Here is a 27120-nt window from a genome sequence, read left to right on the forward strand (position 1 = left end):
ATATAAACTGTATATTGTTCGTACGCACTCCTATTTCTACGAAATATGCAACCTTTAAAAGTTATTGTACGTTGGAGTGATAATATTTCATGAACTGTGTTACAAGTGCAAAGTTAAATGAAGAGGCACTATTTGCTTGACCTGATATGTGTTAAGTGTATGAAATTGGTGGATGTACAATTATTTAGCGCATAGCTATAAGAAGAGGCACTCTTATTCATCTGGGAATAGAATACGTCGCAAATTTTCCTGATTGCACGAGCCTGATCTACGCCCGAACCAAGACACGAAGGATCGCATCCAGAGAACTGTCGAAGACCAAATATATGGAAGTTTGAATTATTTGATCGGCAGCATTGTATACGTCCGAACCAAGACACGAAGGATCGGCATCCCGAGAACTGTCGAAGACCAAAAATGTGTCGGAATATATGGAAGTTTACCTACGGAGATGTTTAGATTGACTGCCTCTGTATCTCATATTGCAAGAATTACCTATTTGATCGGCAGTATTGTATGTTTCAAGGGTTTTATGTTCTTACAATGTTCAACTCAAGGTATTGTGACTTAGAATTTAAGTAAGTGTTCCATATGTAGTACTTAGTTTAGTAGTTTTTAGTGTTGGTAGCTAAGGCATTCAAGATATATGTAGCAGCATAACTGAGCATGCTAACAACTTTGAAATAACACTTGTTTTGCCTGCACTCATTAACTTTACAGGCCAGTGTTAAAGATAATTATTGCTTTGTCCTACGAAATGCTCAGTGGTTCCTGTAGAATTTTAATAGAATCTCTTATTTATGATGCTATCTGCCAGAGCTAGAACCGAGTGCAACCAAGTTGGCTATAAAGTTTAGAGTCGTTTGTTTTGCTCTAGTCAACTTATGTATTTAATTGTATTTAACGTAGAGTCATACACGAGACTGCGAAGCAGTACTCAAACATACATTTTGAATGCCCGCAATTATGAGTTCTGTTTGTTTAAGGTGTTCGTAAAGAAGTTAAAACCAACATAATTTCTGTAGCTACTACGATTCTGTTCAGGAAGTTGTCACGTTGTAGGGTTTTGTTTTGGTTTTTCAACAAAATACATTTAACTTCAATTCAAATAATTTATTATTTACGTAACCTGAGAATAGACAGATACTTGATAAGGTGTTCAGAATTAACTTTTACTATACGGCGCCCAAACTATAATTATTTGCATGAGTATATTTTAATTACCCATAATGCAGGTGTTGCTTAGTGAAGAGTAGAGTCTATTAGTGAATGGTGTATGTGTCTCAACACTCGCTCACTCACCTACACATTCAAGGTTGGGGTTATACACACACTCACACACAATGCATTCTTCACCACCTCATATCTGAATCCTTCTGTACCATAGAAATCAATCTGAATAGACCAAATGCTAATTGGCAAATATTCACTCATACTTAGCATTGAGATACGTCAACCACTATAGCATGTTTGCTTGAGTGTTTTGATGATAGCTTGATAGCCAAAGGTGCAGTGAGAGTAGGGCCTTTATTAGGACTCGGCCTGTATTAGGATAGGGCTTGAGTTATGACGGTACTCGGAGGTGAGGACTGGTGTAGTGGGGCTTGTGTTAGGACTGGGCCTGTGGGTGAGGACTATTGTAGGGGGGTCTGTGTGAGGACTGGGCCCATATGTGAGGATTATTGTAGTGTGGTCTGTGTGAGAACTTGGCCTGTAGGTGAGGACATTTGTAGAGGGGGTCTGTGAGGACTGGGTCTGTGGGTGAGGATTATTGTAGTGGGGTCTGTGTGAGGACTAGGCCTCAGTTATGAGATGGTGCTCGTAGGTGAGGACTGTTTCTGTAGGGCTGGTGTGTGATGTCATGTGTAGTGGGGCCTGTGTAGGACTGGGCCTGTGAGTGAGGACTATTGTAATAGAGCTGGTTCCTTGAATGGGGACTCTGATAGTGGGGCCTATGTAAGGACTGGGCTCGTGAGTGAAGATTATTGTAGTGGAGTCTGTGTGTGGACTGGGCCCGTGGGTGAAGATTATTGTAGTGGAGTCTGTGTGAGGATTGGGGTCCTTGGGTGAGGCCAGTGCCCACGTGTAAGGACTGGCCTGGTGCTTCCAGGCTGCACGGGCTGGTGTCTGCGCGACAGACGGACAAACAGGCCATCTCGCAGCTGGAGCGCCGCCTGCAGGAGGAGAGGCGTGTGCGTAGCTCGCTCGAGAGCCAGCTCGCGGCCGAACGCAAGGCCAAGAAGGCCGAGGAGGCGGCTGCCGCCCGAGCCGTCGCCCTCGCTGCTGCCAACAAGTGAGTTCTTCCAATAGCAGTTTTAATGCATAGTGATGTCTGGGTTCTACTTTTTTCCTTCAGATTCTTGGCTTGGTTCCTGTTTTTAAGTCTTGGTCTTGCACTACTTTTTGATTTTTGATTTTTTCGTCATTCCTTTTTTAATGGGCTTTTTCTAAAATTTTAAAACCTCCCTTGCATTTGTTTCACTGTAACATATTTGCAACAGATATGCCTTCTTACAACTAGTGGTGCACTGATGCGGATACCGATGAATCGTAATCGGCGATTATGGGTACTTACCGATTAATCGTAATCGGCGATTATCTTAACGATTACTTTGCCGATTATCTACGTCCCGGCGTAATTAAGTAGGTTTTTACCGTGTAATATTTTGTTACACATTTTAGGACGAAATACGGTAATATTTGTATATATTACAAAATTCATCTAACTCCGTCATATCAAGATTACAGATATTTCGTTAAGTTTAATAAATCTCTTTGCCTCTAACAATAAAAAATACATTTTTCCTACACGTTTATTTACGTTTCGTCTTTTGTTTAGTGGCCTTGTACGTTACCTATAGCCAGAGACGTAAAATAGATGGCACGCAATCAAAATACCACAAGCAGTTGCAGTGGACTCTATGAGAATCGATCTTTTCGAGTCGTAGTAGCGGTTCAAAATCGTGGTCCCGATACCTTTCAGAGTATATCACTGCGTTTTAGAAACTCGTTATGGGCGTCTTTGGTAACATTATCCGTTGTTGTGTTATTTGTATGTGACGTGAAAAGTGAAAAAGTATTTATAATTTTATACATTCAGTCAACATTAATAAAATCACATGTGCTAGAATTGGTTTTGAGTCATTTTTATATAATTATAGTGAGATGGCGACTAGGGAGAAAAAAAGTAAAGTGTGGAAACATTTTTCTATAAACTCATGTGAACAAAATATAACAACATGTTTACATTGTTAAACAGTAATTTCTCGATGCAACCTTATGTGATAGTCGATAATAATGCTAGTTTTCCGCAACAAAAACTTACCCATTGTAAATTACAATTATTAGACTGTAGTTCAAGTAGAAAAAAAAATTGTTCATTATAATGGGTAACTGCCGATTATTGCTCTCATAATCGGTAATTTCTCGATGCAACCTTATGTGATAGTCGATAATAATGCTAGTTTTCCGCAACAAAAACTTACCCATTGTAAATTACAATTATTAGACTGTAGTTCAAGTTGAAAAAAAAATTTGTTCATTATAATCGGTAACTGCCGATTATTGCTCTCATAATCGGTAATCTAATCGGTAATCGGTAAAGTCATATCGGTGCACCACTACTTACAACCAATATATTACGCTAAGTGATTATCTGTTGAAAATATTTGTCGCATAGCAACAATTGCACAGGAGGTATTGAGTTAGTATTTTATTAATAGCCTTTAAAAAAAAAAATCTACGTGGTATGTGAAACCTAGCTTTAAATATCAGTTCTCTGATTTCTGTTTTATCATAACCTCCACACAATTTCTAGGCACACCAAAATACAATATGTGCTAATAAATGGTGTGTTCATTTGTCTAGTATGACTTATCAAGGCTCCACTTTACCATAATCCGACCACAAACAAGTCACCTAGCACCTAGGTAGCACAGTTGATGCACGTCTAGATGGCTGGAGCAGCACTGTACCGACATCCTTTGGTGCATCAATATCTAGTAATACATATTAACATATTTTTTGGCTGTGTCAGTGTTAAAATTAGGCACATCAATAGCTGTTGAGCTTTCTGTTGTATCTGTATTATATATTTGTGGTTCTCTGTTTTAGTTAATTAACTGAGAACTGGGACCAATACATTGCTGATTTGTGTTTTCTTTCACCATTGTAGACTTTGATAGAACATCCTTTTTTAAATCTTTTGCAGAACCTAGGAAATTTTTTTTGAAAACTGCTCGACAGAGAAAGGCTTTGAAAAAAATTCTCAGGTGCAGTGCCCTGGGGGCTAGACTCTGTAGTGACATACCCTCAGACCAAAAATAATTGTTCATCATTTGCTTATTTTGGGAAGTTTTTGGTTTGTAGGTGCCTCTGAAATATAATTACTTTCTTATCTATTTTACCTATCTTCATATTATGTATGAATTGTGTAAGAAAATTTATATTAATCGTTACTGGCTCAAACTTATACAGCTCTTCGAAAACATACTGTCCTTTCCAATAAATGATAGAAATAGTACTCCACAATCAATAGTTCATTTAATACACTTGGGTCTCTCAATGTAGCTGAACAGTTCTATCTGTAGCATGTACAACTAGCTGCATTTTCAATAATAAATTATTCTTGTTCCAGTTAATAAATTATTAACTCTTCTTCGTAGAAAAAGTTTTAAAACACAAATTATTGTAGTAAAATTAAGTCAAGCCTTAAAATATTCAGTATTAATAACACATCCAGCTATTTCCGAACTCTAAAACATTTTGAACCATAAGTTCTAAAGAATAAACTTGCTTGTGTGGTAAAATTAACATTTGTTTGCTTAAAAGAAAAAAAATCCAAAGCTGTTGATTTACTGAATTTTTAGTATTTAACTCTGCAGCTCCATAGAGTAATTAATAATGTTTCTGATTTAGATGATAAGACTTGAATTAATTGTACATTGTTACTCTATGAAATTTCCTTACAGAAACTGTTAATGAAATTTAATTTATGCTTTGTTGTAAGTGTAACATGAATTTGTCACACTCTTTTTACTTGCTTTCCCCTGTGAGCACTTCAACGTGAAGGCTCAAGTTTGGTGCGGAGAAGTGACTCCTCTTCTATTGCTGACAGGAATGGCGGTTGCTGCACGGAAAATTGTCGTGCTCGCCAGCGGGACCTGGAGACAGAAGGCAAGCAGCTGCGACGAGAACTCAAAGCTAAGGATGAAAAATACTTGGCTGCCGAAAGAGAAGTTCAGGTACTTTCTTTTAAATTCTCTCTTTTTTTGATTGTTTTGGAACTAAAATCATTGATTGCATTTAATTTATTTCTTATTTCTTCAGCTTTTCTGTGTAATGTGCATGTTGTATAATGCTGATAATTCAATATTATGTACATTAATCCATCATTCATAAGTAGAGACCCCGAAAAATGGTGAAGCGCGAAATTCACGAAATAACGCGAAAATTTGATACTTTAAACGAATTTTGCGACTTTCCTTTGACTTTGACATAGTCGCGAAATTCACGCTTTTTCGCACAAAATAATGTCCTTATGTCGCAAGTTCTATTTATTTACGCAATCATAAACATAGGCGTGAAATAAACATAGACTGAAAGACTAGTTCCGTGATATTATCTTCGTTTTGACACGTTTATGAAATCCACGTATTTTTATTACTCTGTTTACAAGGAGTAAATATTGTCATCGCAAATGAAAACAAAATGTAACAAATGTCAACAATCAATATGTGTGCACTAACAACATAACAATATTGATTCCACAGTTTTCGTGTTTTGAATAATGGTCGTTCCTGCTGAAAAGCGCACTGGTGTCGATTTTTCTAACCTAATTTAATCGCATGGAGCTAAGATGGCAGTCATTTTTGCGTGCACTTATCTATGAGTGTTTACAACTACCGTCCACATTTTGTAAGTTTTGTGATACAATTGAATTTGTGGCTAAGATGCCGAAAACGTCGTCAATGTTTGATCGCGAAAGAGAGATGAAATCGGATGATTTAAATTTTTGATCAGCGGGACAAAATTATGATGTGCAAGTTCTGCAACGTGCGGGTTGAATGGACACGCAAAGACACGTGCAAAAAGCATGTGGCAAATGACACACACAAAACAAAACAATAAAAACAATTGTTTTGTCAAGCATTCTACCGTGTCTAAACAAATCCCGATAGGCGACAGCGTGAATAGAGCAAACAAGCTTGAAAGTGCAGTAAACAAGAATTTTTTTCTGATTTTGTTAATATAATGCTGTAAGTAAACATTCCTTTGGAAAAAGCTGATCATCCAGCTATGAGGGAATGGTGTAACACCCATGTTGAAGGTTAGCCTTATTTATTTAGAAATGTTTTCCCCCTCTAATAAAAGTTCATAAGCATATGTAGGGCTACAATATTATCGATTAACTTACCTTTAGGCCCAACTTACCTTTACTTCAAATAAATATGCAAGTACCTCAGATTAACAAACACATAAATAGGATGGATTGCATTGAGAAATGGTGAGCACACCACAAGATATTTTTGACTGATTGATTGATGGTTTGACTCTGTAATCTAGCAGTACCTAATCTAGAAAAGGTTAGGTTAGGTTTGGCTAAGAATGGTTTTGAGTAAATTAGCCCATTAATATTTTCAGCGATAACCTTATAAATGCTACCTATTTATAAGTATATTGTAAGTTATGTATACATTTTAGGTGCAGGGGATTTGCCATCAGCCAACACTCTTAGAGAAACTTATGTCCCAAAAATTGGCCAGGCAAATAAGGAAGCAGTAAGGCTATGAGGTTTTTTTTTACACTGCCAATGGCATAATTTTTTCACAATTTTTTGGGGTCTCTACTGATTGCTTATTTTTACACAGATTTTTTGCACCGCTTGCTTATTTTTACACCGATATTTAGCACCGCTTTTGTCATTTTTTTACACCGAAATGAGCCAGTTTTATTTACCATTTACTGGGGTTCATAAGAAACTCATCATATAATGTAATCTAACATTTGCACATTTGCATGTTAATCAATAATTAGTGTAGGCCCGACTAACATTGTTCGCATAGCATTCGTCGCAAATCAAAGGAGTTTGACAATAACATAAGATTTATGTTTGAATTTTAGAAAATAAACTGTAAGTTATGTGGATCAGTTTGGTTTTATATTCTTTGTGAGTTCATCTATGAATCCTAATTAAAAGTCTAGTTACCTAAAATATTCCCTATAATATATGAATCATTAGTTTTTCAGAGTGGCTAGGTTTTATTAATTTTAAGATATACTCTGAACCTTTAGTTAGTTCAATCCTTTAGAAACAGGTGCAACCTGTCCCCTTCCATGGGAGGCACGGCAAAAACAGCTACACCCGGCAATGAACGCAAATAAACCAAAAAAAGTTTCTAAAACTGCACACCAAATAAACGTTTGTTGATAAATTTACCAAAATTTACCTCTTGTACTGTTGCTGGTATTTAACCATGATTTGACAAGCTCAAAAAAATCTAGCTAGGATTTGTATGTGCACAGTTTGCGTGGTCTTATCTAGAGCAGTGTTAAGTTACCTAACTTTCCTTCTTCGGCCATTGTAAATGACCAACGTATGTGAAGGCAACCTTCACATGTCCTATCACGACAGGTTTTCATAACGCCAGCAATATTGTTTGCAATATTGTACACCACAGACTTTACTGCTCACACACACACGTGAAGCAGTTTATCAAAAAATTTGTAAATGGCCTGTGCTTTAACAGGCTCGGAGCCTGGCCTATTGTTTTGTCAACAGAAACAAAATTCATATCATATTTCTTTATCAACATAAACAGCTCTTTTATTTTCCGGAAAATTATAAAGGTTGAACAATATAAGAACACACAGAAAATGTAACTGTTACAAGAATAGTACTGTTAGGTTTACAATTATGCGCCAGACTACGAGAAATACGAAAAAAATAAATACGAAACAGCGTCACGTGCTAAGAAGCACCAATGGTTATCAAGAGCTACACTCAATAATTAATGTTACCTTGATGGGGCAATGTCAAAGACCATCAAAAGAAATAGATTACATTAGCATACAAAATCGAAAAATTCTCTCTCGAATACGTGTACTTATCTACACGTGTTTAGCGGGCGGAATACGCCGGGACTGGCCAATGTCCCATGTAAGAGACATAGTGAACACACAAAAAGATTAAATACATTACAAAAATTACAATAAGCAAGGAAAATATACCGTATTTACTCGCATATAAGTCGCCATCGCAGATAGGTCGCACCCATAATTTGAGGTCTTGAATTTGGTATTTAAGATTCCCCCCATATAGGTCGCACCGGTAATTCATTACCGCGCCGTGCGCGGAGAAAGGTCATTGTATTCGATCAGCTGCTGTTACGGCGCGCCTGCTGGCTCTCTGTTCTCAGAGCTATAACTCACTCAACGCTCCGCCCAGACTCGTGACCTTGCATCAGCAGCCAGCCAATAGACGCGAGCTTAGCGGAAAAAAATATAAGCTCCACCTCCCGTGTACCAGTTTTGTCCAGTTCTAATACCAGTTTATTGGTATACGCACCAGTTTTCTCGCTGCCGTGACATGTTCAAGTTTACGTCCATCTTGATGTCTTGATACCAATAATTAATTAATTACGATCCCCATAAATAAATTGTTAGTTTAAAAAATATGCGTCAACTGTACAATACTTCCGAAATTATAAAATACGTATAAAACAGTTACCAAGACTCCGCTCATTTTTTCTTGTGAAGGTTATGTCTCGTACCAGTATTTCGGCTAAGTTGTGACATAAATACAGTATCGGAACTTACAAGCAGCCACGTTTAAACATTCGTGAGTTTACGTTTTTCCTTCGTCCATTTTAGATTGTCTCCTGCTATAATTACTTGGACTTTTACACGCCTAGGCTTAAATTATTACATGTTTAGAAATAAAAGCAACTTTTCATGGTATAAAATATGTATATTTTGCGATTTAAAATGTTCATTGCCGACTATAAACGTTACGTTTTTCACGATGTTTTTAGGCCTAATAGCTAATCTTATCTACTCATAAAGTACCCACGGTATTTTCTGGTTGTTTATGGTTGTTACGTGACGTAAATAGCGGCATGAATTCGATTTTTGAGACGTAATTTGCGTGAAAGTATTGTATTGGACTAAATGGGAACTAAACGGGACCTGAAGAATATAGTGCAAATAACGGGAAAACGTAAATAACGGTAACGCAAATAAAGGGTTTCGCTGTATGTGTACATTGTAAATAAATTTGCCTATACCTATATAAACTTCTTTTTCGCATTTTAAAGCAAAATATTGCAAAAAAAAATTCCTCAAAAATTTAAAAAAAAAAAATTTTCTTCACATATAGGTCTCACTTCATTTTTTTCCCATCAAATCTGGTAAAATTGCCGCGACCTATATGCGAGTAAATACGGTATGAGTACAATAACTTATCTCAAGAGGTTATTAAGAAACAGTAATTTACAAGGATGCTCAAAGTTTACCGACGTTATTACTTTCAACAAATACAAATTACGTGCATGCCATGCCTTTCAATACTAGCATTAACACAAACCATGCGTGACATGCAAGCCCGTAATCTCTAACAAGCGCCTCCTCGACAAAACGCTGAATTAACGAGCCCAATTCTCACGCAGTGAAGCGGGACAAAAATAGTAGCGGTGTGCGAATTTGCACACGCATGTTTCCTTAAGATTTGAGTGAACACAAAACAAATTGAAACCACGCGAACCTGACCCAGGTTGACGAAACATGGCAACGTCATGGAGCTACGCTCCCAAAGGCAGATTCACCGCAGTTAGCTAACTGCACAAAAATAAGTCAACCCGAAGCTTAAATTTCATAAGGTGGCAGCCGAAAAATGAATTTAGAAGTACTTTAGATTTATATTCTAACGCATGGTTACGCAGAGCCACCGTCTGCCTCGAACACCAGAATAATTAAATACTTGCCATGTTCGTTTCCTATCGCCACGCCGCTCTTTGCCTACGTCTCGTGGACTTCTACATGCTAGTTACAGTTTTACTCAATCTCAAAGGTATTGAACTTCCGAAAAAATTACGACGAATAAGGATGAGTCTGAACTCTCCTGGGCTTAAATAGCATAGCCTCAGGCCTAACGCGCCTGCGCAGAGCTCAGCCGGGAGGAGAAGCGTGAAAGGAGAGAGAGAGTAGACGGAGGGATGGAAGCCGGTGGCCGCGCCAAGACGTCATCGGCGATGTGGCTGAAGTACACTTCACTAGTGCTGTTTATTTCCTACACTTTTAATTACAACATTTCATGACGAACAGTACAGCTACGGCTCTGGAAGATGCACTTGCATTGTTGGATCCATCTTTGATTTTTGAAAACTTTCCTTTGGTAGGTCTGTGAAAATCAATCCTCTAAGAATTGGTGTATTGAAGTTCTACTTATATATTCCTCCAGGGTGGCACACGTTTTCCTACGTACTAGTTTTATGAAAAGACAAGGAACGGAAAAGAAAGAATAACTTGCTGCCCAGGGGTAAACAAAATAATTACAAGGAAGGGAGGGGGTGAGGAGAGAGATAGAGGAGTAGGTGACTGCCGCCTCTACTGCAGACATAGTGAAACGGCATGGAAACACAGTGATATATTGTTTGCGTCCCAATAGCCGAGACGACAGTACACAAAGACTTCACTTGTGCTCAGAATTCTATTGATGACAAATATGGTGCAAGTGGATTCAAGGGTGGCTCTTAAATGTGAAATGGTTTTAATTATTATTATCATTATTATTACTTTTATTATTATTATTATTATTACGGGATTTCAACTATACAGGGCATCTGTAAGTCACAATTAACACAGATAATTGGTATTTTACTGTACTTTTATTTGTCACGTCAGAGACTGGAGGCTCTTACTGCAGAATAAAACCAACAAATTATTTTGAACGTGGAAGAAACTTGACTAGCGTATGGTACCGTAACAGAAGGAGTTCAAGCAGTTGAAATCGCAACTCCTTTGCTGCAAGCAGTGCGAATTGCCCCTGCTTATGTGGATAACTTGGAGGAAAAGGAAAGAAAAAAAAATTGACCAGCTGCAATAAAATGCAGCAAGAGAGAATAAATGCTGTGCTAGAGAGATGAGGGAATTGTAGACAAAAAAAGATAATCTGCTTAGTGAAGGTATGAAAGAGATGGAATTAATATATATGAGAGTGCACGCGCAGGTGTACACACACACACACACACATAAAATCTTAAATATTAGAATTTAAAGTGGAATCGGAATTGACACCAATTTTTTTCTGGTCTTGTCACTTTTGTTTGCTTGCCCACTCGAAACCGGCTAATCAGTGAGCAAGATGACTCATCTGTAAAGTAATGGCCTCGCATTAGGGGAACGCATGATCCGTTCCGAATTAGGTTATACATGGTTTTCTGAAATCACTCCAGGCAAGTGCTAGGATGGTTCCTATAGCATGTCTCATCCTTTGTTTGCAATGTGCATTTAATTGCGCATTTACTCTCTCTTTCCAATGCACAGTTTCTGCCATTAGCGTTGTCCTTGTTAGGGCATGCTCTGTTGCCAGATATACACCATAGAGCCCAAAAGTTTTAGACAAAACTTTGTAATGTAATAAAAAAAAAACAGTTTTTAATGTATATGAAACATTGTTTTTTATAAAGTAAAATTTAGAACGAGAATTTTAGACATAACATTTTTATTTCTAAGGATTCTAATTGAAAGATGATATCTTGGTTTCAACAAATTTTTTTGTATTCTATAATATCATTAAATATTAAATATTAAAAATTCTTTGCTCTTTTGAGCATAGCACATAATTTAATGGAATGCCTTGTTATTTTAGTGACTGGCTGATACAAATAGTTTCTTCTATTAAATAATGATAGGTTTTTGCCATTGAATAATTCTTTTATAGGTCAGAATGATAACTGCGACAATGCTGTCAATAGACATTAATTTATGGTTTTAGAAAAATTTAACAAATGGTAAAATTTGAAAAATAATAAAATTATTACAATTGAAAATGGTGTACGAAATGAGATTTTTAATGTTAACAAGCGGAGTAGTGTCAGTCTGATAACAGTGGTTGCACTCACTGTGTGTTGCGATACAAGCATTAGACAAGACTGGCCAGAGGGGAGTCCCTGGACTGTGTCGTGTGTTGCTGCAGAGCCTGCGCCAGTACAAGGAGAGTCACAACGACTCGGAGATCCTGATGTCGGCGCTCTCCGCCATGCAGAACAAGACGGCGCACCTCGAGAACAGCCTCAGCGCAGAGACCCGTATTAAGCTGGACCTGTTCTCCGCCCTGGGCGAGGCCAAGCGACAGCTCGAGATACGCGAGAGTAAGTCTCTCCGCTCTGAGGAGTTTCACTGGGAAGTCGGGAATCATACAATTTCTATGCTTCAGTCAGCCACAATCCAAAAATCATCTCTCTTTCCTTTTCTGCCATGCCTCCCCTCTCTTCCGTTCCCCTCTTACCGTTCTCTTTCCCTCCTCGTATACATTATTTGGACAGTGACATTAAACACTTCAAAAGTTGAGAAGGAGCTAATGCGTCATGGAAATTATCCATTTATTATTGAGTTGACATTAGTCCTGAAATTCTGTGTAATTGGGCAGATTTAGATGAGTTATGGTGAAAGTAACAATTCAGGGTGCCTTGGCAGACTTAGTCGCGTTGAAGCTCCATCTCAATTGTTGCGTAATTAGTCGGATAGGAGCTGAGGTTGGATTTGAAAGCCCAAAAGGCTTTGGCCAGCTGTGCCAATGTTACCCTGGTCCCTTCCCAATCATTTCAAGTAGTGTGGAATAGAAGTAGAATTGCTACAGTAAAATGAGGTCTCTTTCCCTTGAATTTCATTTTTAAAAGGTTCTTCTTAGCTACCTTTTACAAAGTATCTACAGGTCACAAAAAAGCAGGGTTGGCTTGTTCAAACCAAGTTGTATTTTTATTAAAAAAACACTGTTTTTTAATGTATTTTTAATTAGAATATCTTAATTATTTTAATGAAAGGTCTGATTCTACTCTTATAGCAACAAAAGTTAACTCATTAATGTTACTTGTGATTTACAGGAATAAAAAATTATATACTAATCAATATCTTATCATTTAAATTATCTGAATAAGTTGTTAATTATACCCAGCTAAATACGCCTGTAAAATTAAATTAATTAGTGAATTGTAGACAGAGAGTAAAAAAAGAGGAAATAAATAAATTTATTATTAAAAAAAATTACTATTCTATGGAGAATACTCTTCCTGTGTGGAAATATCCTTTCTGTAGTTAAGGCTAAGTAAGATCCTTAGTTTTGCAGCCTCCAAGAAAATTATTTCTCCCATGAATATAGTAGTAGATAAAAAAATATATAATCGACAGAAGTGTAAATAAAACTTTGAATTTTGTAAATATGTTGATAAAAATTTTCTCAAAAAATGTTTTCTTATTTAATTTTAATTTTGAAATTTTCAAAACTAAATATTAGGTGTATATTTAAACGGTACACGGCTGTTACTTTGTACACAACTTAAAGGAGGTACAATGAACAATTCGGCCGATTAATTTTTTTAATACAATGTACAGAATTTAAATAATCCGAGTATAAAATATTGTTATTTAACTGTCACTTGCCGCTGATGAAAGGATCGAGTTCAACAGTTTGCCGCTAGAGCTTCGATTAGTTCCGAGTTTACTCACTAGATGCCTCGAATATCGCAGGAGTTCCGGCGGGAATATTATCACTTCGAAACAGTCAAAACACAACACTAGTATCAGCAATAGTAATCAATGAATTGAAAACCGTCTCATGTTGTCGACAATTTCTATAGATATTTTTGTCAGCTTTTCAGTGATGTAAATTATTATTAATATTCTTCACTTGTCGTGACAAATTATTTCATAGAATATTTTTGATTTAAAATAATTAACTACAATTACTGAATTGTTTTAGTAGATAGAGATTTATTATAATAGTTGGGTGCCTTAAAAAAAAAAACTGCTATTGGAAATACTAAAGTGCTAAATATGATTATAATATCTAACCTGTTTCGTTTACGGTCATCTACGTGAACGTGGCAAATTACATTTTATTACAACATTATTTCACATACAGTAGAATCCCGCTGGAACGACCCCTCACGGTTCCCGAAAAAACGGTCGTACTTACGGAAGGGTCGTTCCAGAGAATTTGGGCAATTTTTGGCCAATTCTTCCTCCCCCCCCCCCCATCCTCAACCCAACCCAACCCCCCCGTCCGTTTCACGGAAAGAACCGTCCTTGATTTGGGCAGCTTTAAAATAACATCGTGCTAACGTTATGTAACTTGGGTAGTTTATTTTTTATCCATTTATTCCCCCCCCCCCTTCCCCTCTCTTTCGGCGTCACCATTCGTCCCGCCGCGCCGGATGCCTGCCAGACACGTCTCTCGGCGCCAGGCGAGCTAACGGGCGGCGGACATAATAACCAACCGACGTGGGAAGGGAAGCGGACGTCAGAGTATTTTCCCTGGGTTTTAAAAGTGTGACAGCTGAGGTTGTTATAAATAAGGGTCGGGCCAAAAAGCTATTTTACATGGTACGTAACTGGGTGGTTTGAAATATAGAGCGGCTGAAACACAAAAACAATATACAAAATTCACAAAATCAAACCACTAACCAAATCGGCGTCCAAGAAACAATGCGTAATAAGTCGTCAACAATAATAAAAACCAAGAAATACCCGAATCAACAAGCAAAAGAAGCGTATCCACCCACGAGCAAGATCACACTAACAAGCCACAAGACAAAGACACGGGATCGAGACGGCAACAGAAATGCGCATGCGCACCACTGTTTACCGTTATCGCTAGGGTGGCCAGTCTGGACTCTGGAGGGGTGGTATCTATTTTTAGCCATGCGTGCGCCTGCCAACAGTACAGCGCTCGCCAAGAAAAACGTGACGCGCAGCGCCGTACATAGTGTGTAGCGCATTTGTTTTTTATCCGATTTTACTCTTTTTTTTTTTTTTTTTCGAATTTTTTCACGGTTCCTCGAAAACTGGTCGTTCTTACGGAATGGTCGTTCCAGAGGGGGGTCGTTCGGGAGGGATTCTACTGTATTATCTTAGTGACTTCATTATGTATTTTGATATGACTCTTTACCTTAACACATGAATGAATCCTGCAATCACGGTGTATTACAATAATAGCAAAATGGTTTCATATAATATTACTTCCAAAATCAATTTAAATTATTAAATTATAATTATAATTCTATTCAAGAATCGTACATTCAAGACAAATAAATAATGTTTAAGATTTTATTAGAATATTTCAATTATTGTAAAAAAATTGATTTGCATAATGACAATGATTTTCTATAAATTTATTTAATTATATTTCTTTAGTTATATTTATTTAATTATTTTTCTTTAATTATATTTGTACCTCGACTTTAGCTATGGTAGAATGGGCTATACCTCTGGGTGTAATATTACATAAATGAGTTATGATCAAAATATTAATACAGTGAAACTCATTTAAAACGATCCCGCACAATACGATTTCCCGTTTCATACGATCAAATGCTTCGGTCCCGCCATTTTCTCCATATGATGTAGGTTATTATTTTCAGTGTAAGACGATCCTTGTAAAATTAGTTTCCCGTATGAAACAATCTTTTTTTAAGTTCAAATGCATTATTTATTGGGAACTGACCGTTATATTTTTTAAGTTAAAAATACGTAATTGGTTGACAAGTATATTCTCTTTAGGACTCGTTTAGTCGTTTCACATTTCACGCCAGTCGCGTATAAAAATTAACATGTAGCAAGCGCTGGTTGCCATCGTGGTAGTTTGGTTGATGCCCGTACAGCGTGCACGAAGTCGATTATTCATCGATTGCTCGCCGGTTGGCATCATTTTTGGTTAGGTTGATGGCCGAATAGAGTGCGCGCCTGTAGGTGACTATCGATATGTGTAACTCGCCGATCGGTAGCCTACAACTCACATAGTTTCAGTTCCTTACCACGTTCGTGCAATTTCGGATTTCTCTCAAATATCGAAATTAAAAAAATCAAAGGGTTAGATTAGGTCAGTCACAACATGCTTGTTTTCATTGGAAACTTATGATTTAGCGGCTTAATACCAAAACGCAATACTTCGGAAATCTTCTGAGGGAACCGAAACTACGTGAGTTGTAGGCTTCTCCTCGCCGATTGCTGCAACACGCGATTCTGTGTATTGCCGACTGCCGAGTAGTGTTACCGCCACAGATTCCCGCTAATTACGTTAGCGTCGTCTTGCACGAGTGTTACGTTTTTTTTTTTTTTTTTTTAATTTTATTTTCTTTTTATTTGAAGGTGATACAAAATATGTTTTAGTTTCATAATAATGGCGTTAAATAAGATTGCAATCAAACGCAAAGCGTTGTCATTAAAAGAAAAGCTGGACATTATAAACAATGTTAATTCTAATCCCAAGGTTGCACGAGTGGCGATCGCTAAGGAGTTGGGAATACCACCATCAACACTTAATACCATTGTTGCCAAACAAGAAGAAATACATTCCGAGGCTGGCAATATTTCATCGACCTGTAAGAAGAGGAAGAGTGGAAAATATGAAGAGATAGAAAAACCATTGCTTGAATGGTTTAAACAACAACGTGTACAAAACATCCCATTGAGTGGTGTGATTTTAAAATAAAAAGCAGAACAGATTGCTTTGACACTTAATGTTGAGTTTAAAGCATCGAATGGTTGGCTTGACCGATTTAAGGGCTCGGTTCACTCCCATGCTAGCCGAATGGCGGGATAGGGATTTACAGGTTAAACTTAAATGCACGCGATTCCGTCAGTTATTGTAATAGAAAACTAAAACAAACACCAAATTGTAGATATTATAAGCATACAGGTTTCTACGAAAACAATTTTAATTTAATTTAAGTTTTTAAGTTTGATATTGTAAAATTAAGTTTTAATTTTGTCACAATTATCAGTCAGTATGTTCTACCCCCCTAATCATCTCGTAACAACGTTGGTCATATCTCAATCTCACGAAAAGTCCTTGGCTTTGGCAATGTATCTGGTTAAATATACAAGCAACACGAATTTTTTTAAATGTATATTGTGGAAGTGCCTGATGTATAGGCTGCAATGCACGCTGGTAATATGACGTGCTCCGCCGGCGGCGGACAAGAGATAAGGACCGCGTGGAATGAGAGAAGGAACGGCCTAGTTGCCACTTCGCCTATCTCCCCCTCATCCACCCCTTATCTTCAGCTGTCACGCGACAGTAAACCCGCACTTCAAGTGATTTTGTTCCTCGGTTCAATTCTCCAGTTGCCGCGCTACAGCCATGGGAAGAAATTGGCGTAAGTGTTCCAAGATCTCGCGACCTTTATCTCACCGTAGAAAGTCCATGAAAAATCGAATGAAGCTTCTTTTAGCATCTAAACGTCAAAGTAAATTGTATATATTTATATGATGCAACAATTATTTTAAGAAAATTTAATTGTAACCTTTTTACAGCTGGTAAAGTAAGATGAGGCGATGTTGTAATCAGCATAACAAAAGCGTAACGCTTACAGGGTAACTATCAGCAGTGTCGTGCTCGAAGGAGGATAGGGGAACGGGGCTCAGGAGTGAGGTGCTCAATTAAATTCTTGCATTATAGCACACTCGCTTAATTGAATACTTGCGCATTTGTCTACTTGCTCACTTGCATACTTGCACAAAATCCACACATTCGTAGACATTATTATTCCCCTATCACTTACATATATTGATACATCACTTTTAACGCGCATAGCGGCCACTCGTCCATATGATTTTTATGGGTTTTACGGCTAGAGTATGCTTTTGAAATCAACAGTCAGTACAGAATATAATTCTGTAGTGAACAACCGGCTTAGGGCTAAAGGTTTCCAGCGGGAAATGAATATATATTTCATTCGTAAAATGTTTTTATTGGCCTTATAGGTTGTGTTTGGTACATGCAGCCTTGCAAGAAAAAACAATACACATTTTAAAGCCTTTTTAAAAGATTGCAAGCAATACAGTTTAAATGTGCAACATGAAATGACCACTCTATGCGATATTCCCCAGTATTATTTCAGGTGACCGTAGCTGAAGTCGCTATGTACCTTTGAAAGGAATTTGGATCAGAATTTCGGGTGTGCCATGAATTTAGTTAAAATTGTATAATTTTTTTAATATTATTTATTTGTCCATCCGCCCCGGACTGGCAGACGTAAAGAGCGAGTGTTGAAAAGCAACAATTTCACAAGAAACTATCTAAGCTTAATTACTGCATAAAATGCGATGAAACTATTTAAACTATTAAAAAACCTATGGACGTCTAAACCTGGATCAGAGATTTTGAAATAAATTTTAGGTATAAGTAATAAAGATTCCGCCGGCTTTCGCGGCCATTGTCTTGCATTTATTGGCCAATAAATTTAGGCATTAGTGTTCCTAAGATTAGGTAGTTGATACGCCGAGCCCTAACAAACCCGCCGGCACACGGGAACCTGTAAAATAAAATAAGGTATCAAAGTTTTTAAAACTAGTCAGTGCTGAAATTAATGGAGTTGAAATATTGGATGTTTTAAAATGAATATTACTAAGAAGGATATTAATATGTACATTGTTATCAGTTAAAAAATTTCTTACTTACAAGAGAATGTAATACTATCATCATGCCAATTACTACAATTATAATACGCACAATGTTATTATGTTGCTCTTTTTATAACATGGTTGTATTTGATTTGAACAACAGGAAAAAATTATTTTTCTTTACTAACTATATTTACGAAATTGTAGTAATTCATCAGGCCCTTGAAAATAATTTTGATATGGTAGCCATTGATTAGGCCTATGTTAAACAAAGTTAATTGTAAGTTAATTTAGATGGTTCATGAGGCTGGAATATATATATATATATATATATATATATATATATATATATATATATATATATATATATATATATATATATATATATATATATATATATATATATAGTTCATGACACTGCAATATGTCATATACCACAACAGTACAAGTTTACAACAGAAACATTTTGGAACTAGCCCAGCAGAACACTGGGGTTACAACATTTTGTTTTTCATCAAAATATAACAGCAAACATTTTTTGAGGGATATGACATTTTTGTGGAAGGTGTAGATGTAAACAACGAGTCTGACAATGTCTCAAAGTCAGTTTGGTTGGAATTGAGGGTTACGACATATTGCAGTGTCATGAACGATATATATATATATTACATTTAGGTTTATGTAGTGAAGTGGTCACATAGTAACTGCAATTACGTTTCTTTTCTCCCATAATCTTCAGTATAATTTGCGCCAAACTTTAGGGATGTGCGAAAGTGACTTTTTCCACACGAAATGAAAGTGAAAGAAAATTTATCAAGTTTCGCGAAAGTGAAACGAAAATGAATTTTTCTATGAGATAAATATATTCTTAACGAAAGTTAAGCGAAATTTTTTAATTAACAAAGAAAAAAGTGCCCCAAAATTTGCTCTTCAGTAATAAATTCTATTACATAAATCATTTTGGTACCTTTTGATATATATATATATAAATATTATTATTTAATATAATCAACATCCGCCCTAGACCACACAACACAGCCCCATGTCACTCGTAAATTTCAAGAATCAATCCAGATCTTTCAGCGCACAGACTATTTCCTTTACAGTCGTAATGTCGCAGTCTATGATAATATATTTATCATGTGCATGGTACTGATGAAAAAATATGTGAATACTGCAGAACGGCCGCCATCTTGCACCACTGTCACACATGGCTAGCTCAGGAAGCTGTAGACCAGGCAAGGGACATGGTCAAAACAAAACATAACAAATGGTTGCTGCCAAGTGGTCATTACACGCAGTGACTTGTTGACCTTTTTGTCTAATTGGCTGTATATTATGAGGATTTTATATGCCAGTCAGAGTATGTAAAATTTAAATAAAGCAGACGACAATGTTTTTGTTTGGCTGTGCGCGAATAAAAGTAGGTACGTTCTTTGTTTATGTCTATACAGTAAATACTAAATACTGTACTAACAGTTCTGGAATGTATGTTTTACGAATATAGTACCTACATTACTGTTTGAAAGCAAATGAATCAGGTAATTTTTCAAATATTGCATGATTTTGTTTTGATACCTAGGCCTACTGTAATCACGGTTGAATTTTGTTTACTTTATCTGCCATGTTTGTTCAAATTATGATTTTACCGTATTTTCATTAATGTGAGTTTTTTTCATCACCACGTAAATTAATCTTAATGGAAATCTTTTTTCTAATTAATGTCTTTATATGATTTGCATATGTTATTACATTATTAGTAATAACAAGCAAATCATATAAAGACATTACAGTAGAATCTCAGTGCTAAGTACTTACAGGTACCTCAAGTTTTTGTACTTAGTACTGAAACATGCATACATATCTTTACAAAGAGAAAAAAAATATATAAAAAATTGCTACAGGAGAGCCGCAATGCCATATGTATTAGCAACTGCGACTTGCTTTTTTCCCCTTGTCTAGTTCTCTGAGTATATCCACTTTTTCCTTAAGCGTGAATTGCTTTCGTTTCTTTTTATCTCCAGGTTCATTCATATTGTAGCACAAATACAATGCGGTGTCTAAATAACGTAACCTGAAAATAAACTCAACAATAACATTAAACAATCCCGGCACAGACATCAAACAGTATTTTTAGCGTAGCGTAACAATTTTGTCTAAATAATTAATACTTCTCTCAAACTTCCGTCTTTCGATGTATCGAATGGTGTTGTGTTGCTCACGTCGCATACTACGTACGGTATAATCTATGGTTGTGCGCGCAACTGTTTGTTAACTTTGTTTTGAGAATTTAGAGGTTAGAAAATACGTTGCGGTGGTATTTGTGTATCTTTGTTCTACTACATTAATCATTTAGCTGGAAATTTATTTACCAGTTTAAGTAAATTTTGGTGTAGTAATGCCACGCTACTAGTAGAATTTTTACGTTATAGTGAAAATATGATACTTTAAACTGAAACCGTTTTGCATGGCGAAGATACGATTTTTGGCGGGAACTTAAAAAAAATTTGTTAAGTGAAATATACTTTATAATAAGGTACGTTATTGTACCGGTATTCTACTGTACATTTTTATTAAATTACGAGTTCTTTTTCAACTAGAACAAACGGAACTTCGGTAAGCTATTGAACTTTCGTTTGGCTCGAAATATTTCGCTAAAAACGAACTTCGACAGATGAAATTCTTACCGAAATCGAAAATGAAAGTAGCAAAATTTCGATTTCGGTATCGGTATACCGAACATTCGCACAACCCTACCAAACTTCTTAGCGGGCGAATTTTCACGATGATGTGCATTACCACATCAAAGAACTTCTAACTCAATGTCCAGTCGTTATCTTGGTAATAGTCTGCTTACAGCCGAGCTGTTAGCAATTTAAGCTACGGTGAACAGTGCTTTTCTGAGGATCATTGAGTGAGCAACTAGATGGATGAGTCGTTGTGATATTGATTGGACAGTTATTAGAAGCAGCGATTTTTTTTACCTCTTAATTTATGAATATATATATTCAAAATACTGAACATTTAAATGATATGTAAAGCAAGTTAAATTGTACAACTTATTTAATATTGTAAATAGATAGGTAAACTGAATAATTCCATCTTTTATTTCAGACTGTTAAATAAAATAATAAATGTTGTTTCTTACATCCACAGCGCACGCTGTTCACCATGTATTTGAAAAAGGTAAACATGAACGAACTATTTAACTGATAGAATTAGTTTATGAACATTTTATAATGTGCCTGAGCATTTAAAATCTAAATGTATTCTAAATTTTATTCTTCAGGTCAGATCAGTGCAAATAACTATTTCCCCCAAAAAAGAACATATATTCAAGCCGGCGCATACAAAATACAACTGCAATACATATTAGAGCTGAAAGAGTTGAGGAAATTAGCTAAAAAGCTAAAATAGAATTAAATAGAGCTGGAAAAAAAGTGTGAATTAAGAATTCGTGTGAAGCTATTTCATTTTTATCTGGGAACCACAACTTCTTAATTATTTTTTTATACACAGGAAAAAAACACTACAAAATAGCTACTTTTATTTTTAAGAAGTAGAGAAATGTTCGTTATAGCTGTAGGTTTTCACTGTGATTTTTAAGGTCTTGTGTGTTTCGGCATAGTAGTGGGAAAACCTCGACAGAAAAGTAATAATATAAAGATACGCGAGGACTGATAGCCACAGCATTATTATCGTTCCACTATTCGTCTTGCTATTTTTAATATATGAAATAATTAAACAATTATAAATATTTAACTAAGGCTATTTAGATGTACATCTCAGTAATTTTTTTAAAGGAAACCTGCTACGGAAAATTTTAACATAATAGGGCTAGTTAACATCTTACATAATTACGATGCGGAGATTAAGATTTACTTTAAATGCACTTAAATGAATCATTCTTGTCTCCAGTGATAATTACTATGTGGACAAACATTTTATGAATAATTTTAGTTTTCATACAGAATATTCTCCTCTGTCATTTTCAACACAAGAACAAAATATAGCATGTTATCCTGAGCATTTCATTAATAATAAAGTCTTTAAGTAAAATCAGAACTAATATTCATTTTAAAAAAGTTTGTTTTTTAAGCCCTAAAAACGTTTAATAAGATGATAGGATTATACAATATCGAGGTTTTGTAGCGATGCATTTCATTAACATATGACCATTTTGCATCATTAACACGTCTTTGTCTGAAAACAATATTTCCGAATCAAATGCCAAATCATAACTGTGTAATAAGCATGCTTTCTTAACAATAGTCATGTATTCAACATTTAGTTAAAATAAGTATTTGTACTAATTTCTTATTTTATTATTGTTAAGCACATTTTATTCTTATTTTTATTTTACAGTTCGGCTGTTTGTGAAGATTTTAATGAGCATTTACCAAACCTCATTGTTGAAAACAGCCAAATTGAGAGTTCCTCATGGATAAATTTACAAGGAAACGGGATATTCAGACCCTCATATGTAAAGCCATATTTATTAAACCAACAAGAAAAGCACACAAGACATTGCACTGCAGGAACCATTCAGTTCAAAAAAGAAATTCGTCATGGTCTTTAGAATATTTAATTCCTATTACTTTTAACTGATAATAATGTATTCTTTATGGGACTTACTCAAGTTAAACATGGATATTGATTATTTACTACGTAGCTTCACAAAATTAGTGGGTAACGTTTATTAATTGAGTTCCTACCATATAGTACGATTTTGAAATGAACTCAAAACTAGAGAGTAAAGTAAGGAAGACTGCAGTACTTGTGTAATTTATTAATCACAGTTGTGGCCTTATTTGTATCACTGTGCATTGTGTTCACGAATTTTCCTGTATTTTTTATACTGACACCACTTCCAGCCTCCTGATCCCGAAGTAACTACAGCGACACAGGTAGAAGATTTATCTTGACTCTGAAGTGCAGACCGATTCAGGCCTCTTACAACTCCTAGAAAACAACTTAAAACTATTACCACAATTATTCTATTTTTAAGGAAGCTGTAGCTGGATTTATTGTAATATGAGACTGAATCAAATTCTGTGATTGAATTTATGTTTTGTAATCAGTGAAATGTATGATGTTTGAAAAATTGAAACATTTATCACGGTAAATCTTTATATTTACTTACCTAAATTTGTGTAACATTAAAACACTGACGAGTGTTTATATGTTTGGAATGCCAATTTTTTACTTAGCATAAAGCTAAGTGTAATTAATACATCATATTTGATATAAACAGTAGACGAATCAATTGTGATACTTCAAATAATCACAAACCGAAATCGCACCATGGAGATATATATGGGTGTATATATATATATATATTACGATCTACTTTGTAACTCTACAAGTTTACCTGGGAAACTAAATATTGCTTGAGTTTCATCGAATACCTATAACAAAATCATTATACATCTTTGGTGTGGTCGTACATAGACCTGTCAGGGGTTTACCCCGTTTTCTTTGTTGACCCGGCGCTCTTAGCCATAAGGCCCTGCCGCCCCGGGCCCCCACGGTCGTGCATATGGATGCGATATATACGCAATCGGAAAAGCCGCTAGAGCTCCGGCTATGCACAGAGGCTGAGGAACCCTTCCCAGCATGTCCACTACCTCGGCCTCCTGCTCGCTCAGCTCATCTTAGCACCTAGAGCAGCACTGCTGGCGCCTACATCACACTGGGACCCCTCAGTCACCCAGTGGAGGCCGTCCCGGTGTTGTCGTACAGTAGTGTCTCGCTTATCCGCCATAAACCGGTCAGCAGAAAGTCGGATAGTTAAAATGTCGGATTAATAGGGAATTGCTAATAAAAACATTATAAACGTAAAAATTTGCTAATGTTTTAAACATTTCAAACCTAATAAACATTTTTAAAACCAAAAAATAACAAAAATATCTGGCTGAATAATAAGTTGCAGTACCTAGAGTCGGGATCAACAAAAATTATTATGACACAAATTGTCGTTTATGTTTCCGATAGAATAGTTTATTTTTTATTTTTGAGATGTCGGATAATACGAAATGTTGGATAAGAAAAGGTCGGGTGAACGTGACACTTCGGTATTTGATTATTTGTGCATAATTCAGTCATATTCATTTAGTAAGAAAATGAAAGTAGGTAATAAAAATAAATCATAACATTGTGTGGTTAAGTTCATATCAATCATTTATTGGAATTAAATAAAACCTGCATGTGTAGTTCCGATGCGAGTGGTAAAGTCTCTGTTTTCAATGAGTAGAATTCGTGATTTTCCGGAGGTTCAAAGTACAGGAGGTGCTTTTGGGCGTTATTTATTTAATGCCTAAATTATTTCGATAAATACTAAATTGTTTACATGGAATTATGTTAATATAAAGCAGTGTATACGTTTACAGTAGTCAAATGTCAAGTTTCCTTTCGAATGACTGTGAAAAACGGGGAGGTTCATCGCAGCAATGAAGGAAATATTTTTGTGTCCAATATAAGTTATAAGCCGAGGCTCCAGATTGTAAGGATCTCAAGGCAATCGCGGGCTACATATATCTTGGGTGAAAAATATTGGGTCAAGTAAAGTATTGCATTAAATGTTCTGGACATTTATAACCCGGAACCACGAGATGAAAATAAACTGTAGAAAAAATGCTAAAATGTCGTTTATTTATTATTAATTCTGATTGCGTTTTGTAACATATTATCCCAGCCTAATCAAAACGCGAGTCAATAGGCCTCAAAGATATAAATTTTTTATTGGTAAAAAGTATTAGCCTGGATTAGTATATATTCCACTGAAGAATTTCTGTTTGTCACACAACATATTATTTTCAATCCAGTGTTAGTTTAATACGGTACAATTTCAAATTTATATAAATATAGTAACATTTCAAAACAAACAAACGGTACGTATTTTGCTGAATGTATCATATATTTAGACAATTGTAAAACCGATGGGATGATATCAGGCAACTAAAAAAAGTTACGTTAACTTATTAAAATATTGTTTGCCAAAATCGAAACCATTGAAATAAATATATATATATGTCCTTTATGGAAATAACTTTAAACTGAGAATACACAAAAAAAATAATTCTGTTTTAATTCTTGAATCACTGTATTAGGATTTTGCCCTTAGTTCTGTGTTTTTTTTTTATTTGAATATAATTTTGTAGGTAATATTCTATTTAACTTTTCCTTAATCGTACCAGACTGCCTTTCCCACCAGCCGGCCAAATGGTCCACGGACTGCTATTCAATATATCCATGGTTAAACCAGCAAGCAAATAGCACACGCCGCCAATTGGGGCCCATTCGGAAGCAGAAGGCACTGCCTAGCTGCCCTCGGATAGCTAGCAGAGCGACCGCGGTACCGCCTGTCTTCGGTAGCCCATAGCCCTTGGTGCGAGCGTCATGTGTCAGATAACGCTTGGCAACACCGCGTTGTAATCATCGTGTCCCCCCCGCTACACCCGGATGACAGCGGCGCCCGGGAAGAATATATGTCTGTGATAACGAGTGTTCAACTGATCGTGACTACTAGCGCTCTCCAGCGGGACAGAATCACAACCGTGACCTTGAACCGAGCCCTTAAGAATAGAACTGGCATTGTGTACCGGGCAATAAGTGGAGAGTCTGAGAGTGTGAGTGAAGAATCAATAGATGCCTGGAAAATATTATTGCCTCAAATTCTATCCGAGTATGAACCGAAGGACATCTTCAATGTTGACGAGTTCGGCCTATTTTTTCAAATGCTGCCTGACAAAACATTTGTTTTAAAAGGAGAGGCTTGTCATGGGGGTAAACAGAGCAAGGAGAGGTTGACTGTTCTTGTGGGGGCCAACATTGATGGGTCCGAGAAGCTTCCACTTTTTGTAATTGGGAAGGCAAAACATCCACGATGTTTTAAAAATGTGAAAACTTTACCATGTAGGTACACAAATAATAAAACTGCATGGATGACTTGCAGCATCTTTGAACAATATTTGCACTCCCTGGATGCCAAAATGGGAGTAAAAAACAGAAAGATAATTGTGTTTATGGACCATTGCCCTGCCCATCCGAAGAATGTGGCGAACTTGAGGAATGTGAGAATACAGTTTCTTCCTGCTAATTCCACGTCAGTTCTGCAACCCATGGATCAGGGTGTGATCAAAGTCCTAAAGCAGTATTATCGCAAGAGACTGGTATGCAGACTAATAACAAAAATGAACCACAGCACACCCAACTCTCCACCCTACAAAGTATCTATATTAGATGCACTGCATTTCCTTGCGGCTTCTTGGGATTCGTTGGATCCAACCATTATTGCCAACTGCTTCAAGAAGGCAGGCTTTGGAGGTGACACTGTTGCCCCAACTGATGAGGGTGATGGTGGCGATGAGGGTGCATGCAATAATGCATGGAAAAGTTTGCAAAGCAAACTACAAATCACTTGTAGTTTTGATGATTATGTAGAAGCTGACAGTGACGTTCTGCCTTGTGAGCCTCAGAGTGCTGAAACAATAGCAAGCAGCA

The 27120-nt window shown here is 36.3% G+C and overlaps 1 protein-coding gene across 4 annotated transcripts in view; it reads left to right on the top strand.

The window, feature by feature from the left end:
* LOC134543116 (macoilin) overlaps positions 1 to 27120 on the top strand; it is an 87936-nt gene that overhangs the window by 37599 nt on the left and 23217 nt on the right. For 2 of the 4 annotated variants that reach the window (XM_063387946.1, XM_063387945.1), the window contains exons 10-12: positions 2111 to 2293; positions 5117 to 5243; positions 12194 to 12368. In XM_063387946.1, the coding sequence (XP_063244016.1) occupies positions 2111 to 2293; positions 5117 to 5243; positions 12194 to 12368 (485 nt within the window). Of the gene's footprint in view, positions 1 to 2110; positions 2294 to 5116; positions 5244 to 12193; positions 13832 to 27120 lie in introns of those variants that run through there. The other 2 variants (XM_063387943.1, XM_063387944.1) reach the window with 2 other exon arrangements.

The sequence above is a fragment of the Bacillus rossius genome, assembly GCF_032445375.1.
Source record: "Bacillus rossius redtenbacheri isolate Brsri chromosome 9 unlocalized genomic scaffold, Brsri_v3 Brsri_v3_scf9_2, whole genome shotgun sequence".
In the NCBI taxonomy this organism is placed as follows: domain Eukaryota; kingdom Metazoa; phylum Arthropoda; class Insecta; order Phasmatodea; family Bacillidae; genus Bacillus; species Bacillus rossius.